The following is an 18,468-nucleotide window of genomic DNA, read 5'->3' as shown; positions in this document are numbered from 1 at the left end:
ATGATTATGATTAATGTTTGAGTAAATGTTGGTTTATATCTACGTTTTTGGTAAATTTTCTTCTATATTCCTTGCTGGTTCTTATGTATGTATAGTGTGTTATTGAAGCGGAAGTTAAATTCGAACAGTTTTATTTTAGTTTTTTTTATCTTCATGCTATTCATTTTCTAGTTCTAGGTTAATGAAAATGATGACAGTTGTTGGTTCTTGGCTGACGATGAGAATGATGATGCTGGTGATGTTAATGTTGATGGCAATGACGATGATGATTTTGATCCTGAGAAGGAAAGTGATGCATAATTATAGTATGTTGCTGCAGTTTATTATAGGAATTTTGTAAAAGATATATATTTTTTTTTTTGGTTTTCCGTTTATTCCCACCAGCACTTGTTACTCTAATGATGTGATTGTTAGTTGGGTTTTTTGTTGTTGATGTTTGAAATGTATGACTTACTGATGTTTGCGCCCTTTTTTCTCTTTTTTTGGTTAATCAAAATTAAGGGATTTTGACGTAATTATCATTTTACGGTTTTTGCTTTAGTTATTATTGGAATGACGTTGGTAACCGAAATTAAATTCTAATAATGATGAATTTAGTTTTAGAATTGTGCAATGATGTGGGAAATCTTTTTGGATTTAATGACAATGAAATGAGAAAACAAATGTTTGGTTAAGCCAAATGATTCGATAACAATGTAAAGCAAATAGTTTTATAATTGTAATATAAATAAAGGATTTATTCAAACATTAATGTTATATGTTTTTAATATTAAATTCCAATGTTGTACCACCATAATTTTTATATTAAAATATATGTACACATGTCTGCTGCAACATCTAATACATAAATCATTTACCATTATTATTAACACTATTTTTTCATTTGTACATTGTGTAAAATGTGCAACTACGAACAGAAGAAAAAAATCATCATCATTTATTATAATTTCTAAACCAGCAGCAGACTACTTGAATTTAAAGTCTACTAGAGAAGTGCAAAAATTTAATATATGACACTAGACGACTCCATGAGTGCAACATGTAATAACCATGATTTCAAACCATGTATATTGTTTAAAAATGTAGCAATATATAAATAATTCTATGTACACATACACTTTTATACATGCTTTGTACATATTTTCATATGTATGATTATAATGTAGTTGACAATTGTTAAGTTAAAATGTCGCATTTCAAATGAGTTGTAGTGCATTTTTTCCACGCTAAATTATATTTATATATTTATTTTTTTTTTCTTGTTGTAAAATATTGCATGAGTATGAATTGAAATTTTATTTAAACTATACATTTTTTTGTGATTATAATATAGGAGAAAAACTTAAATTTATAAAATTTGCATATGTTTTTCATAATTCAAGTTGCGCATACATTTCAATTTGTGCTGTACTTTGCTCAAAAGCATAATTTAAAATGCTTAAACAATTGGTGATCTTTGACCTTTAAGAACATACTCGATAGGGACACATACTGTATGCCTGCAAATACTTTTCGTATAGAAAACTGTCTGGCAAAGACTGTTTTCCTATAGAAAACTGTCTGGCAAAGACTGTTTTCCTATAGAAAACTGTCTGGCAAAGACTGTTTTCCTATAGAAAACTGTCTGGCAAAGACTGTTTTCCTATAGAAAACTGTCTGGCAAAGACTGTTTCCTATAGAAAACTGTCTGGCAAAGACTTTTCCTATAGAAAACTGTCTGGCAAAGACTGTTTTCCTATAGAAAACTGTCTGGCAAATACTGTTTTCCTATAGAAAACTGTCTGGCAAAGATATATGACACTAGACCTATACTGTCTGGCAAAGATTGTTTTCCTATAAAAAACTGTCTGGCAAAGACTGTATTCCTATAGAAAACTGTCTGGCAACGACTGTTTTCATATAGAAAACTGTCTAGCAACGACTGTTTTCATATAGAAAACGATGTGGAAAAGACTGTTTCCCTTTAGAAACCAGTCTTGCAAATACACTGTTTCATATAGAAAACTGTCTTACAGGCATTACAATTTCCTTTTCACAAAATAAATTTCCTTATTACTAGTGAAGTGTACATTTGAATTCGCCACGGTTTAATACTTACAATTAAATGAGCTAGAAAAAAAATCGTGGATCAACCAAATTAAATATAATGTTTATATTTGTTTTTATTACACAAACAACCAGAGAGAGGAAAAAAACTAAATAAAATTACACAATTAAATCGCATCCTTATTTTTTGCTCGTGTTTTGTATTTTTTTTTTGTTTAGTATTTTAGCTGGCGGCAAGTTTGTTTTTTTTTCGTTGCTATATTTCCTAAATAAACCAGTCAAGTTAATGAACAATTCATGTCAGTTGCTAATTACCTTCATCGTGCATAAAAATCTTCTTTACTTCTTTATCTTTAATCACTAGAAAAACATACAGAAATGTTTATTTCTACCAAAAAGCAAATTCGTCTAACAGATTTCCATCACTTTTGTTTGACTAACTGACTGACTTAGTTGGCTGAATGACTAAATGAATGAATGAATGATAAACGAATGAATGACTTGGTAACTGTATAATATTTGTTGTTTTCTTACTTATTTTTATTGTATTGTATTGTTTTTGGAGGAAAGTAAGTAAGTAATTCTCTTAATATGCCACAAAACGTTATAGACAATAGCCGGGTAATTAACAAAGCTTTTTTTCTTGTGTTGTTGTTGTTGGTATGTTTTTATACAGCCACTACCTCCAACTTTTAGTTGCTCCTTGTACTCAACCCTTGTTATGGCAAATAATACAATTAGTTTCTGATGCTTTTGGTAGTTTGGTTTGGTTTGTTTTTTCTCTTTACTACCAACCACTTTGTTTCTTCTCTTCTTGCCACCACAGCTTTTGTGTACTTGGATTTTGACCAGAACAGAAAAATCATTGGAAAAAAATTCGTATTAAATGATGCAAAAAAAGACAATAAAATCGTATTTAGTGGTTTGCTAATTTAGCCATATCCTTCACCCTCTATATCTCCTTTTCAAGAATTCCCTGTCTAATTCCTTGCACACTTGGAAGGCTTAATACTCATCTTGTCAGTCAGATAAGAAGTTTAGCTAAACTTAACACACACTCACACAGAGATACGTATCATGTATCTGAGGCAGTGTGAGAGAGAGATGCAAGGAAAATGTGTCAATTAAAATGAAGAAAAGCTTTTAAGGCAGTGGTAAGTATTAAGTATGAGTTAAATCAAATTAAATAAGACAATGAATACGAGCATCAAGTTTAATATGGATTTTTTTTATCCTTGTAGTTGAACGAACGTATCCTTGTCATATATGAGATGTGTCCTTTTTTGCTAATTACTTTTTATAATTCTTGGAACAACCTTTTGTTAATAATACTCTGGCAATCGGTTTTATATGTATAATCTTGAAATATTCATCACAGTCATGTCAGGATGGCTTCAGGCCGTTGGCCTGAAATTTTTGTTTTATTTTTTTACTAAAAATAACAAAAAGGTTTTTGGAAACTGTAAAATGTATGGGAATGTAAACTTCTTATGCTCCTATGTTATTTAGGGACTTCACAATGTTCTTTAGAACAAGATATTTGTAAAGTTTTGTTGATGTTATCTCTAGTTTCTGTATTGCCATCATTGCGGATTCCCTATCAGATTTTCACTGAAGCCGAATATTCACCACTTTAAAGTATAAGAAGCAGTGACTGACAACGCAAATATTTGGAAAATGCAATGCACAGAAATGTTGCAACTAAAGGTTTTACACGATGCTGTCGATCCATCCACAAAAACCAGCAGGTTTAATCTCAAATTGAGAATTCTTTGAAATCAACAATAAGCGGAATTTATTCTCAATTTGAGAAAGCTGTTTTTTTCTCAACTTATTCTCAAATATATTTCAAATGTGAATTGTAACAAAGTGTAAATTTCAAATCAAACTCCTTCTCAAATGTCATACGTTTAATATATTTTGAGAGTAACAGATTTCTAAACAATTAGCGGAATTTTTATTCAATTTGAGAAATGCCTTTATTCGCCACTTATTCTGTATTTCAAAAGTGAATTTCAAATAGTATCCAACGCATTTTCAAATGTAATTTGAGAATAAAGGATTTCTAAATAATTAAGGGAATTAATTCTCCATTTAAACTTGGGTTCAGGTTGAAGAATAACAATATCTTATTTAGGATATATAATTTTTCAAATATTTTCTCGTCCATTTGGTTTGGAAATGTTTTGAAAATATGCTTTATTATCAGGTTCATAAAATGCAATTTTAAATTAACCTCAAATTGAATTAAAATTTAAAACTATAATCTCAGCCTAGCCTAGATAGTGGAATCAAAGTAAAGAATGAGTTCCCAAAATATTCACATTTTTCCCTGTTGGTTTTTGAAAATTGTTCCCCGTATCTAGTATATAGGGCATTTCATGTCAAGTGAACCAACTTTTGAAATTGATGTCTTCCGATCGGGATGAAATTTGCACCAAGGTTAGTTCTATTGGATAGTAACTCAGACACAATTTTTCAACAAGATCGGTCGAGAACTTGACCAAAATGTCAAACGGGTGTTTTTTCTTATCCATGTAACTTATTACCTATTATTCTTAGCAAAATGTGTCCCAAATAGTTTAGATAGCTCTTTCTTCAATCTTTCGAAAAAAAATATTTAAAAAAAAAAAAAAATTTAATATTTTTTTTCGAAATCAAAAATTGTTTGACTTTTTTTAAAATGGGCCCTTTTTTTCTTAAAATAAAGCTTAGATATTTTCCTTGAACACCTATTTGGTGGCTTAGTGGTATGCGAGTGTGATATCTATCAAAATAAATATTTTGTAACTCAAAACATACAATTTTTGACTTTTTTTGCAAAATCAAAAACTTTGTTGACTTTTTTTTAAAAATGGACCCTTTTTTAATTTTTTTTTAGCTCAAACAAAAGCTTATATATTATCCTTGAAGAGCAAAAAAAAATTTTAAAAAAAGGGCCCATATTGGAGAAAAAATCGATTTTGCAAAAAAAAATTCAAAAATTGTATTTCTTGAGTTATAAAATATTTATTTTGATATATATCCCACTCGCATCCCACTAAGGGACTAAAAATATCTTAAAGGAATGGACCTAAGCTTTCTTTTGACTAAAAAAAAATTTTGAAAAAAAATCGTATTTGCAAAAAAAAGTCAAAAATTGTAAGTCTTGAGTTAAAAAATATTTATTTTGATAGATATCCCACTCGCATCCCACTAAGCGACCAAAAGGGTCTTCAAGGATAATATCTAAGCTTTTGTTTGAGCTAAAAAAATGGTCCATTTTGAAAAAAAAGTTTTTGATTTTGCAAAAAAAGTCAAAAATTGTATGTTTTGAGTTACAAAATATTTATCTTGATAGATAAATATCAAGGAAAATATCTAAGCTTTATTTTTAAAAAGAAAAAAAAAGTCAAAAAAGTTTTTGATTTCGGAAAAAAAATATTAAATTTTTTTTATTTTTTTTTTAAATATTTTTTTTCGAAAGATTGAAGAAAGAGCTATCTAAACTATTTGGGACACATTTTGCTAAGAACAATAGGTAATAAGTAACATGGATAAGAAAAAAAACCCTGTTTGACCAAAATGTCAAAATTTGACCCCCTATAACTCAGAGAGTTCTCGGCCGATCTTGTTGAAAAATTGTGTCTTAGTTACTATCCAATAGAACTAACATTGGTGCAAATTTCATCCCGATCGGAAGACATCGATTTGAAAAGTTGGTTCACTTGACATGAAATGCCCCATATATATATCGATTAGTTGCATTATTCGAGGGTAGAACAAATCACCAAGAATAGTAAATGACCAGGAATTTCTAGAGAAATTACTGATCAAGGATGGAACAAACTAAAAGGATTTTCTAGAGAATTACGGTGAGCAGAGGCCGGTAAAAAGAAACCATCGCGCATTTGTTAATATATTGGTGAAGGAGTGAATGAAAATTATGTATGCATATTTTTTTAAAGAGCACTGCTTTTAAGAAACTCTTTAAAAAATCTCACAATGAAAATTTCTATTTAGTAGTGACCTTGAATTAAAATCAGTGCTCGCCATAGAGAGATCATAACATGGATTAACATGTTTATGCTTTTCCTTTCTCTGTTGTAATTTGAACAGCTATTGCTTGTGATTTTGGTTACTTATTTCATAATTTGTCATAATAAGGCTATGAGTGCCGACCATTGGTATAATAACATATTTTAGATATGTTTTTCCAATTAAATTATAATCTCAAATTGTGTCAATTTTGCATGAAATATATTTATACAGAAATAGTTCTGTAATTAATTTTTTATTTAGGTTAAGTAAATATGTTGGTATTATTCTGTGTGGCATTTTATTATTGATCCTTAAAAATAAAATAAAAAATAATTTACTTCCGTTTCATAGTGTTTAGCACCTTTTTTCTATAGATTTCAAGTTGACAATTCAAATTTATGTAGTTTTTTTGTTTGCCATCAAAAGTCATTGTTATTTTTTTTTTTTTAGATTCTTACAAAAAATATTCATATAAAAGATACAGTTTTTAAACTTCAAATTAAGATTAAGTACTTTATTCATTTTGAACATCTTTAGTTTGTTTTTTGGTGAAGACATTAATTCTATTTTATTCCTTTTTTTGTGTATTTTCTTTATTTTTTTATATAGTTTTCTTTATGATGGTCAATACAAGTAACAGTTTGTCATTTATCACATGCAACTTCTACAACTTGGTTGGTCTAACAGTTTTTAGAGAAGTGTGTTGTGTGTGTGATTTTAATTCATCAAGGAAAAGGAAACCGGAAGTTAACCATAGAGGTAAGTTTTGCTTGAAAATTTCTATACAATTTAATTCAATTACCCATGATTTCTTATTTTATTTTATTGTTTTTTCTGCAATAATAATAACTAGATATAAGAAGAAGTTTACAATCAGACTATTACCATGTGTGTGGTGTGATATACATACATATATTTTGTCATTCTTAATTTTCTTCTTGTGTTTTCTTGCTCTATAGTTTGACAATTTCCTGTGGGAATTTTATTTTGACATTTCAATTATAAAGATATTTTTCATACAGCACAACAAACTCTTTGTGTTTAAAGGACATTTTCTTTTATTCGATTTAAAGTATGGTTTTGCCATTTAATTTGTGTGACCACACAAATGTCAATTTCTAAGATTTCGGCCATAATTATCTGCTGCATACATATGGACAACATAATTATAGCAAGAAAGAAAATTTTATTTATGCACAACATTTCTGTTGGCTATTTTCCCAGCAAACCTAAAACAAACACATTAACCTTGACTGCAGCAAAGCCATAAAATAAAATCAACCTTTTAAATAAAGAAAATACAACAACAGTGTTCGTCCGTCTAACTATTTGTGAAAAAAGTGTAAATGTGCAAGTTGTTCTTGGTAGTCGCAACGACGAAAATTTATTGCACGCAAAACAACCTTCACTTAATGGCTGTAACTTGCCCACAAAACCGAGGTTTATAGAGGATTTGCCAATTTCTCACTTACCGCAACGTAACAGCCAACACACACATATCGGGGGTTTTTGGTAGTTTATTTTACTTTGTTTTTTTTTATTATTAGTTCTTATGCCCTTTTAGTTTCTAGCAGGAAAAATCATTTTAGATTTACACTCTAGAGAACCTTGAGAGTTTTCCTACAAGCCCCAGCAATAAAATATTAAAATAAAAATAAAAGTTTTTTTTATTTTGTTTGTTTGTGGAACAAAAAATAAAATAAAACATGAAAAACAAACTATAAAAATTCATACTGAAATTGGAATTTTCATAGTTTTGCATAAAAAGAGGAAAATTGAAAAACTATATTATAAAAAAAAAACAACTTTTTCCATATGATTTTCTGAATAATATACATATATAAACAAAATAATTGAATCATTAGTAGTAAAACAAGGTTATGTGAGGTTGGTTAAGAAATTGTTTGATAAATATAGTAAAACATATTTATTTGATTTAAATTTTACAAAACTTAACTGTAACATAATATGGTTGCTGAAATCATATGAATGATTACTTTGTACTTATTATTATATTCTAATCATGTTAAAAAATAAATTCTATTCATATATCAAAAACCGTATTTTTCTCTGCATGCACTTATGCATATAATATTCTTAACTGAATGAGAATTATACTGATTTGTTGCAATGCTGTTCATGTCGATGTTATAGATTATAAGCCTGCCATTACTAAACTACTTCTAAGTAGTGCAGTAGTAATGACTAGTTTTTGCTGAAAGTTAATATCATTGTAATGCAAATATCTTTAATTTTTTGTTAGTGTTAGTCCATTCAGATCTGTTTTCAGTTAGAGCTTTGATCTATTCCCAGCTCATCTGCGAATTACAAATTTCAAATTCCAGTTGATATTTCAAAATATAGTTATTTAAGGAAGTCAATATAACAATGTCCGTATGTCGGTTGAAATAGGTTTTTTGAAAATATTCTGATAAATATATCAGAGACATATATTCATGATAATTTGGTTTTGAAAATCAACTATATCGGTCCAGAAATGGATGATATTTAAAAATAAAAAAATTAACATGTTTAAATTTATTATTTTTTTATTCACTAATATTTCAATTTGTTAGAAACAAAATCAAATATGTAATTTCCAAAGTAGTATTTTAATTAAAAACATTTTACTAAACATTTAATTCCAATTCTAAGCGAATTAAAATATTATCTCAATACTTCAAAAATTGTATCAATTTGTTTTAAATCTTGTTGTAATAAAGCAGCTGGCACTTCTTTAAGTTTTTATATATAAAGAAATCAGCTACTTTGTCTTTAAGTTAATAAGATTTAGTTTCTTTTACTTTTAAACAAAATTATACTTTTAACAAAAAAACTATTGATTTTCTTTAAAAACAAAAAAAAAAATAGTAAAAAAGAAAACCAAAGAATCATAATTGTCAACCTTAAATCTTTTAAAGGAAAAATGGTCGAAAAATAAGTCTGCTTTTTTAACAATATAAAGCGGAAGTAAATGGTATGTTAAATCTCATATAAGGATTTGCTTACAAGAACAGCAACAACAAAAGCTAAGAGACAGAGAAAGGACCGAAATTGTTGAACGTATGTCTTCAGACTGACTGACAGACAGACAGACAGACAGACCTTCATACAGTATGAGTATGTTTATAATCAGCTTAAATTATAAAGCGGATTTAAAAAGGACATCGTTGTTCTTAATTTAAAAGGAAATACGCATAACTATTTGTGCACAAACTCGTATGCCCTTAACTTCTTTTTATGTTCTTATGATGCTGCTTTTGTGATTTACTCTGGCTGCTTTCTTTCTTTCTTTTTTTGATAGATTAAATTTAAACATAGTTGACTTTTTATATCATAGACTCAAAATTTACAACAACAGAACCTCTAACCAGAAACTAGAAAAATTAAAAATAAAACATATGGATTTTTGCAAACTCATGTTATTTTTACGTTACTGTGTGATAAATTAAAAAAGAAAGCAAGAAATCTTAACATAATGTTATTTTTAAATGATTTTCGTATTCCTTTTGATATCCTGCTGTGGTGAAAATTTGAGTTTTTCTGGCTGTTTTACTTTTTAAAGAAAATCTGTTGCGACAGCTGTTGGACAAGGATTCTGTAAGTCATGAGAACTTAAACAAGAACAAAAAAAAATGAGAAAAATTAAGCAAAAACAACAAAGATGTGCGGCGTTAATAATTTGAAAACAAAACACAATGATACCAACAAAAAACCATAAATTGAAAAAAAAAAAACTCTACACAATATATATTTCATTAACTCTCATTATATCACACTCTCTCGCTTTCGCTCTCTGCAACAATTATTTACGCTCTGTTATGATTTTCCTACGCCCGTTCATTTCCATTCACACATATCCTTTTTGTGTGATAATTTCCCTCTCATTCGTTCTCTTTTCGTTGTACTTTGTACTCTATGCTACACTTTTGTTCTCTCCCTCTCTGTGTTCGGTGTGATTTCACTTTTAAACCATCACATCTATATAAGGGTTGCATGTCAGCATATACAAGTCAGTCTTTAGTTAGAACTTGATTACAAAACACCTCTACTCGTGACTCTAGAGAAATTTTATTTAAAAAATATAAGCAAAAGCAAGAAAAAAATTTAATACAAAATCTATACAACTTAAGAAACGGGTGCGTCTTTTCGTATGAGTGTTTTAAAGTGAAAATCGAATTAAAGAAAAACGAAATTCATTTAAACGTGTCGCCTTCCCGCATACATTGTAATTAAATTTAATAACGTTTAATGTTCCTAATTAGACAAAAAGCCCAAGCAGCAAAGAATAATAATTATAATTAAATAATGAAAATAAATATGTAAAAGAAAATTCTCCCATGAGTTGTTCTTCTTATTAACCATAACAACCGAAGTGTGAATATGATGAAAAAGTGAAAGAATCCAACAAAAATAAAACAAAACCGAAACGTAACAAAGTTTTTTTCTTCCTTCCTAAACGAAACAACATCTGCACAACATCAGAAAACAACAAAACACACTAATAACAAATAAAAAAAAAATAGAATTTGCTCCACTTTATGTAAACGTCAAACGACAAATCCTTAAACATCTAGCAAAGCAAAAAATATATACGAAATAAAAATAAAATAGAGAAAAATAAAAGCAAATCGTTTGCTCGTGACGTGATGTGAAAATCGTAAAACGAACTTGAAAACACACACACACCTATAAACAAACACATACAAATAAATAAATAAAACAACAAAGTTGCAAAAAATTATTGAAAGAAATTTGTTAAAGTTTTTATATCGTGCTCCATAAATAACAACAATTAAAACAAAAACAAACATATAAAAACACTCAAAATGTTTAAACTGGATTAATTGCAATCAATTGCATCTTTTATAGAAATTTTTATTTGGTTTTGTTTGGAAATTCTTTTAAGTTTCTTAATTTCGTATAATTTCTTATTGAAACGAAAACAACATGGCTTTAACTAACAAAATCGTCATCTGTGTGCTGTGTGTTGCAACCATCATTGTCGGTGGTGTTAATATGCAAAAGCAACAATTGCAAACTGAACAACAGCAGCAACAACCTCCTCTATCTACACATGTCACTCAACAGCAGTTGCAACAACACTCGAATGCCATAATGGGCGAAGCCGGTGTTTCGAACAACCAATTGCACACGCCCCCCAATGGGGATCACAACACACGCCTGGCCAGCCAGGATATGCGTTACGATGCTCCTGACGACTGTCACTTTTTACCAGCTTTGGGACCTGACCACCCTGAAATAATGTTAACCTGTAATTTGCGTACGGTCAACAGTGAATTTGACACAACAAATTTCAGTGTTATTCCCTCGGAGCATACAGTGGGTCTACATGTTCTTTGCAATGATGAAATTATGGCGAAAAGTTCCCTAGAACCTCAATCATTTGCCCATCTCCAGCGCCTGCAAGAACTCACGGTTAAATACTGTAAATTGTCGAAATTCAACAGGCATGTATTGGATGGTCTCACCCAGCTAAGAAATCTAACTGTACGTACTCACAACACCCTGTGGCCTTCACTGAACTTTGACATTGAGCCAGAGGCCTTTGCCGTAGTAAATCATTTGGAACGCTTGGATCTGTCCTCCAACAATATTTGGTCGTTGCCCGAAAATATCTTCTGTACACTGAGTGGCCTTATTTCGTTAAATATGAGTGAAAATCGTTTGCAGGATGTCAACGAGTTGGGTTTTCGTGATCGCACTAAGGATCATCCTTCAGATGCCACAACCTCACCGGACAGCAAGCGCTCTGGTGCACCCTGTAATTTGGACATAGAAATCTTAGACGTGTCGTTTAACCATTTTGTTTTACTGCCCGCCAATGGTTTTGCCACCTTGAGACGTTTGCGTGTATTGCAAGTGAACAACAATGAAATCTCCATGATTGGTGACAAAGCTTTAAGTGGTTTGAAAAATTTGCAAATCCTAAACCTAAGCTCCAACAAATTGGTGGCTTTGCCTTCTGAATTATTTGCTGAACAATCCGGTTCCATACAAGAGGTGTATTTGCAAAATAATTCCATATCGGTGTTATCTCCTAAACTGTTTTCGAACTTGGAACAGTTACAAGCCTTGGATTTGTCTTACAACCAAATTACCTCTACTTGGATTGACCGCAGTACCTTTGTGGGTCTTATACGACTAGTATTGCTTAATCTATCGCACAACAAACTCACTCAACTGGATGCTGAAATCTTTACCGATCTCTATACTCTTCAAATTCTCAACCTGAGGCACAACCAATTGGAAAATATTGCTGCCGAAACCTTTGCTCCCATGAATAATTTACACACTCTTCTGCTGTCGCACAACAAACTTAAATATTTGGACGCTTATGCTCTGAATGGTCTATATGTTTTGTCTCTACTCTCCTTGGACAATAATCATCTAATTGGTGTTCACCCAGAAGCCTTCCGTAATTGCAGTTCCTTGCAGGATTTGAACCTCAATGGTAACCAATTGAAAACTGTACCTTTAGCCATACGTAACATGCGTTTATTACGCACTGTCGATTTGGGTGAAAATATGATTACGGTTTTGGAAGACAATGCCTTCAAAGGTCTTAGCAATCTGTATGGTCTACGTTTGATTGGAAATTACTTGGAGAATATTACCATGCACTCATTCAAGGAATTGCCCAGTTTACAAATCTTAAATCTGGCTCGTAATCGTATTGCTGTTGTGGAGCCAGGTGCTTTTGAAATGACTTCCAGTATACAAGCTGTACGTCTAGATGGTAATGATTTGAGTGATATTAATGGTTTATTCAGCAACATGCCTTCTTTATTGTGGCTTAATATTTCCGATAACCGCTTGGAGCACTTTGACTATGCCCATGTACCCAGTACCTTGCAGTGGCTGGATTTGCATAAAAATCGTTTGGTAGAATTATCGAATCGTTTTGGTTTGGACTCTCAAATACGCCTGCAAACCTTAGACGCCAGTTTTAATCAAATCCAACGTATATCACCTTCTGCCATACCCAACTCCATCGAGCTGCTCTTCATCAATGACAACCTTTTAACAACCGTAGATCCCGATACTTTTATGCACAAGACCAATTTAACCCGTGTAGATCTTTATGCCAACCAAATCAGCACCTTGGACATCAAGAGCTTACGCATTTTACCAGTACAAGATCACCGTGCCTTGCCTGAATTTTACATTGGAGGCAACCCCTTTACTTGTGATTGCAACATTGATTGGTTGCAAAAAATCAACCACATCAAATCCCGCCAGTATCCTCGCATCATGGACTTGGAGACCATCTACTGTAAGTTGCTTAATAACCGTGAAAGGGCCTATATACCCTTGATGGAAGCCGAACCCAAACACTTTTTGTGTTCATACAAAACTCATTGCTTTGCCGTATGCCATTGCTGTGAATTTGATGCTTGTGATTGTGAAATGACTTGTCCCACCAATTGTACGTGTTTTCACGATCAAACCTGGTCTACAAATATTGTAGAATGCTCAGGAGCTGGTTACTCCGAGATGCCCCGCAAGGTTCCCATGGACACCACAGAATTGTATATTGATGGCAATAATTTTGTAGAGCTTGCTAGTCACTCCTTCTTGGGACGCAAAAACTTGGCTGTTTTATTTGTCAACAACTCCAATGTGCAAATCATCTACAACACTACGTTCAGTGGCTTGAAACGTTTGCTGGTTCTTCATTTGGAAGACAATCACATCACCAGTTTGGAGGGCAATGAATTCAGCAATTTGGAGAATCTGCGCGAGCTGTATTTGCAAAACAACCGCATTGCTACCATAGGAAATGGTAGTTTCCAGGCTTTGAGGAAACTGGAGATTTTGCGTTTGGATGGCAACCGTTTGCTGCATTTCGAGGTATGGCAATTAGCTCTCAATCCTTATTTAGTGGAAATCGGTTTGGCTGACAACCAGTGGTCATGTGAATGCAGTTATTTGATGCGTTTCCGTAACTATTTGGCCCAAAGTTCTGGTAAAATTATTGATGCTGCCCGAGTATCCTGTGTGTACAACAACGCCACCAGTGTATTACGTGAGAAGAATGGTACCAAATGTACTTTGCGTGAAGATGTAGCCACTTATGTTCAAGCCAGCGAAATTGAAAGTCTACTGCCCCTCTTACTAATGGCCACTTGTGCCTTCATTGGTTTCTTTGGTGTGATTGCTGGCCTCTTCTGCTATCGCCGTGAATTAAAAATGTGGGCCCACTCAAACTGTCTACTCAATATGTGCTACAAGTCGCCTGGTTTTGTAGAAGATTTGGACAAAGAACGCCTCAACGATGCCTACTTCGCTTACAGTTTACAAGATGAACATTTCGTCAATCAAATACTGGCTCATACCTTGGAAAATGACATGGGCTACAGAGCATGCTTGCACTATCGTGATATAAATGTGAATGCTTATGTCACAGATGCCATCATTGAAGCCGCCGAAAGCGCCAAACAGTTTGTGTTGGTTTTGTCAAAGAACTTTTTGTATAATGAATGGTCTCGTTTCGAATACAAAAGTGCCCTGCATGAAATCGTTAAACGCAGAAAGCGCATTGTGTTTATATTATACGGCGATTTGCCCCAACGCGATATAGACATTGATATGCGTCACTACCTACGCACCAGTACCTGCATTGAATGGGATGACAAGAAATTCTGGCAGAAGTTACGTATGGCTTTACCTCACATACGTAGCAAACGTACCACCAACTGCCTGAGTAATCGTTCTTCGGTAAATATTTATGCACCAGCTCATGAATATCAAGCAGCAGCCAACGGTCGACTGGTAGGTCAAGGTGCTGGTGGCGGTGTTGGTGTTGGTGTAGTTAGCGACAAACACTATGCAGACTGTGGAAACTATGCCACCATAAACGATTGTGTGCGAGGTTATGCCCCCATACCAACAGCAGCAGCGAATTGTAAATTCAATACCCTCAATGAATTAGGCTACAAAGCAACCAAAGACAGCAAAGAAATCCAACATGCCAAAACGCTGGAATTCCAAAGGCACCATCACATGCGCCAACAACCACTAACCTCAGCCGCACACATGCATCATCAGCAGCACGAATATGCAGTGCCCTCTTACTATGCCATAGGTAATGGCCAGGTTTCAAGGGGAGCCGCTGGTGAGATTGTGGCTCCTACATACGACAGTGTAGACTACACCAAACAACCCACATTGCAAAAGACACCCAACAACTGCGACTGCAGCCATGAACAACAGGGCCAGGTTACAACGACACAAACTGGCAACAAACGTAAGGCAGCCCTACAATCTAGTTTCTCATCCAACTTTACACCACCTCCACCGCCAGCGCCAGCCAACCCACAGGTGACTACATTCAACTGCAAGAAACCACCCTGTACATGTCGCAAATCGACGGCCTCAGCAACAGATGACAACCTCAGTTGTAGGTGTGCTGCCAAAAGTAGCAGCAGCAATAGTACAAGCAGTCACAGTTCCAATGACAGCTGTCGTCCCGATGAACTCAATCAATATGAATCAAATTTGTCATTAAATGAAATCAATACCACCACAGCTTCAGTTGGCGACGAAAGCAACAGCTTGTGGGCGTAACATCCAAATTACCAACAGCAGCAGCACCAACATCATCTTGTCCAGACCCAACAGCAAACAGCCGTTTGTTGACTTCCCCCGAATGGAAGAGCCGGCTTGCGAGACGATGATGTCTTAGTTTTTAAGTTTTCCAAGGAGACAGACTACGTAACCAGTGAATTTATGAAGTGCACCTCTCTATATTTCAAGAATAAAGGGATCTCCCAGCACTTTTTGTAAAAAGACAAACAACTCTACTCTTACTCTAACTCTAATCTAACTAACTACTAGAAAAACTAAACTAAATTTTAAATATTTATTAATTGTTTTTTGTCTTATTGTTTAATTAATTAAGTTTAAATTAAATTATATTTTTTAGGAATATTTTAGTTTTTTTTTTTTGTAAATTTTTTAGTTTTATATATTTTTTTAATTTAATATTTTTGTATAATTTTCTTTGTAAATTTTTTTAGTTAAATTTATTTATTGAAAAAAACCAACATAAAAAACCCCTTTTGGAAAAATATTGAAATATTTCGATTGATATTTTTTACAAAAACATATGGGTTTAACAGACTGATAAACTTAGTTCGTTCTTTGTTTAAGTAAATCATGTGAATTATAATGTAAATATTTGGCTAAGATTTAATTAAAAAAATAAAACACTAATAAAAATAAACAATAAATACATTTGAGATACATTCAAATACTCATAAAATATAATAAAAAAATAATTGAAATGTTTTATTATTTTAAAAAACAGAGTTGGTCTTTGTTATGTGATGAATTTTTAAGTGAATGTGAATTGCTCATCAAACAAAGTATGACAGTTCGCTGGGAAACTTTTTGTATTGGGTATGTTAATTACATTTTTGTGGTTTTGAAACAGCAAATGAAAATACTTGTTTTAATGTTTTATTTTTACTTAGTAGGTAGGTGTAAATATATTCCTCATTTGTAGACTTTGTTAAAAATGGCATTCAAATCAGCTTCTCTATGTTCATTTTACAAAACAAGATTAGATATTAATTAAAATAAATTAGAGGATTTTAGTATTAGGAGCGAATGGTATAGTAACATTGCCTCTCCGATTAATAGTTTTTACACCAAAGATTTTTCAATGCAACCCACAGTACATTAACCCTTTAAGGGCCATAAAGTTTTGGTAGAAGCAATTTTGATTTTTTAATTTTCCCGATATTCCAACTTATAATAGCTATGCCATAAATAATATTGGCCACTTTGGTCATCAATCTCCCCTTCATTTTGGCTGCCTGTGGTTTTGAAGTTTGCCATGATATGGATTGAAAGGGCTCTACTTTTTGTTGGTTCATCTTTCCTCTACAAATCATGTTTGGACATGTTTGCTTTAGCTCTTACCTAGACAATTGGAAGAGCAAAAATCCCATGGGGAAATGGACTGTAAAAAAATTAAGTGTACCCAATGTATCATTAAACATTTTAGGGTTAAATATTGCCATTTAAAAGATAGACTTCAAAAGTTCAACACTTTTTCAATAAACTATATAAATTTAAGGAAATAACTTACAAATTTAAAGCAAAATTCAACTATGGGATATTGAAAAGTTGTATATAAACAAGATTTATTTTTATTTTTCACAACCATTTCAATTATTTCAATATTCTGCTGACTGCGAACTGACATACTTTTCACTGAAAGTGCAACGTTTTACAGAAATTTTTACACAAACAAATGACCAACAACAATATCTACAAAAAAAACAACAACAACAAAGGGAATTGTATATACAAAAAACAAGTGAAATGAATTGAACTAAAAACATAAAAATAAAATAAATAAAAACGGCAGATACGAAAAAGAATTGAATTTTTATTATTTTAAGGTTAATTATTTATATTTTAATTGTTTTTTACTAAAACAAGATTTAAATTTAAAAATAATAAGCGCCACTTTTCCGTTTCCCATAAACACAAGAATAATAATAAAACCAAGTCAGCCATATATAGCAGTGGCAGTAAAATTCTGCTAAACGACTACACTGCCACGCTATAAACCAAAACCAAACCCACATTCATACTTACTCTTTATATACAAACAAACTTATAATATAATAAATAAATAAAAACAAAAAGAAAACCAGAAGAAGCATAAAATAATTGATAAATTAAAATAATATTAAAAAAAACTGCTTATAAATATTTCATTATTTTCGTATTTTCTCGTTGTTGAGTTTTTTTCATTTTGGATTTTTATTTCTCCTACACTTTCAAGCAACTTTATTAAACCAATTAATATGCTGGCAGTGTAACAAATAACAACAACTCAACTTCTGCCACAGGAAGAGAAAAAAAGTTGAGAAAAACTTTTTTTTTTCATAAAAAATAATATAAAAAAATACAGTCAAATAAACAAGCAACAACCACTTTAAACAGCATAAAATGCAACAAGCGAAAAACGCGCATTAAATTTTTAAAATTAACGATAAACATCACATAATTAATATTTAATAATTATTACAAAAAAAGAAATAAAGATCTAACTAACTAACAACAATAATAAAATTTATATAAAATAAAACATCAATTGTTTGTTTTTTATTTCACATAACAACAGAAATTTATTTAAAATAATAAAAATAAAATACAAACTGCCATCATCATTAAAGACCACAATAATAATAATAATAATAATAACAACAACAGCAAGTTTGTAAATTAACTAAACAAAAATAAATAAAATTTCTATTAAACAAAATAAACGAAGCAAACATAAATGGGAAATCAAAATAATAAATAAGCACTTAATAGCGTTTTAAATCATTTTAATTAATAACAAATTAAAACTAAAAT

General features: G+C 31.6%; 1 protein-coding gene and 1 long non-coding RNA gene across 2 annotated transcripts in view; both read left to right on the top strand.

Annotated features, from left to right (window-relative positions):
• LOC135953417 (uncharacterized) overlaps window positions 1-18,468 on the top strand; it is a 136,730-nt gene that overhangs the window by 39,076 nt on the left and 79,186 nt on the right. The window contains exon 2 of the long non-coding RNA XR_010576211.1: window positions 6,676-6,825. This is a non-coding gene — a long non-coding RNA (uncharacterized LOC135953417). The remainder of the gene's footprint in view (window positions 1-6,675; window positions 6,826-18,468) is intronic.
• On the top strand, window positions 9,961-15,911 carry Toll-6 (Toll-like receptor 6). Its single transcript, XM_065505082.1, has one exon. It carries the CDS (start codon window positions 11,017-11,019, stop codon window positions 15,655-15,657), a length of 4,641 nt encoding a protein of 1,546 aa, XP_065361154.1. The 5' UTR covers window positions 9,961-11,016; the 3' UTR covers window positions 15,658-15,911.

The sequence above is a fragment of the Calliphora vicina genome, chromosome 3, assembly GCF_958450345.1.
Source record: "Calliphora vicina chromosome 3, idCalVici1.1, whole genome shotgun sequence".
In the NCBI taxonomy this organism is placed as follows: Eukaryota; Metazoa; Arthropoda; class Insecta; order Diptera; family Calliphoridae; genus Calliphora; species Calliphora vicina.
Note: the sequence above shows the minus strand (reverse complement) of the source record. Positions and strands in the feature narration are given on the sequence as shown.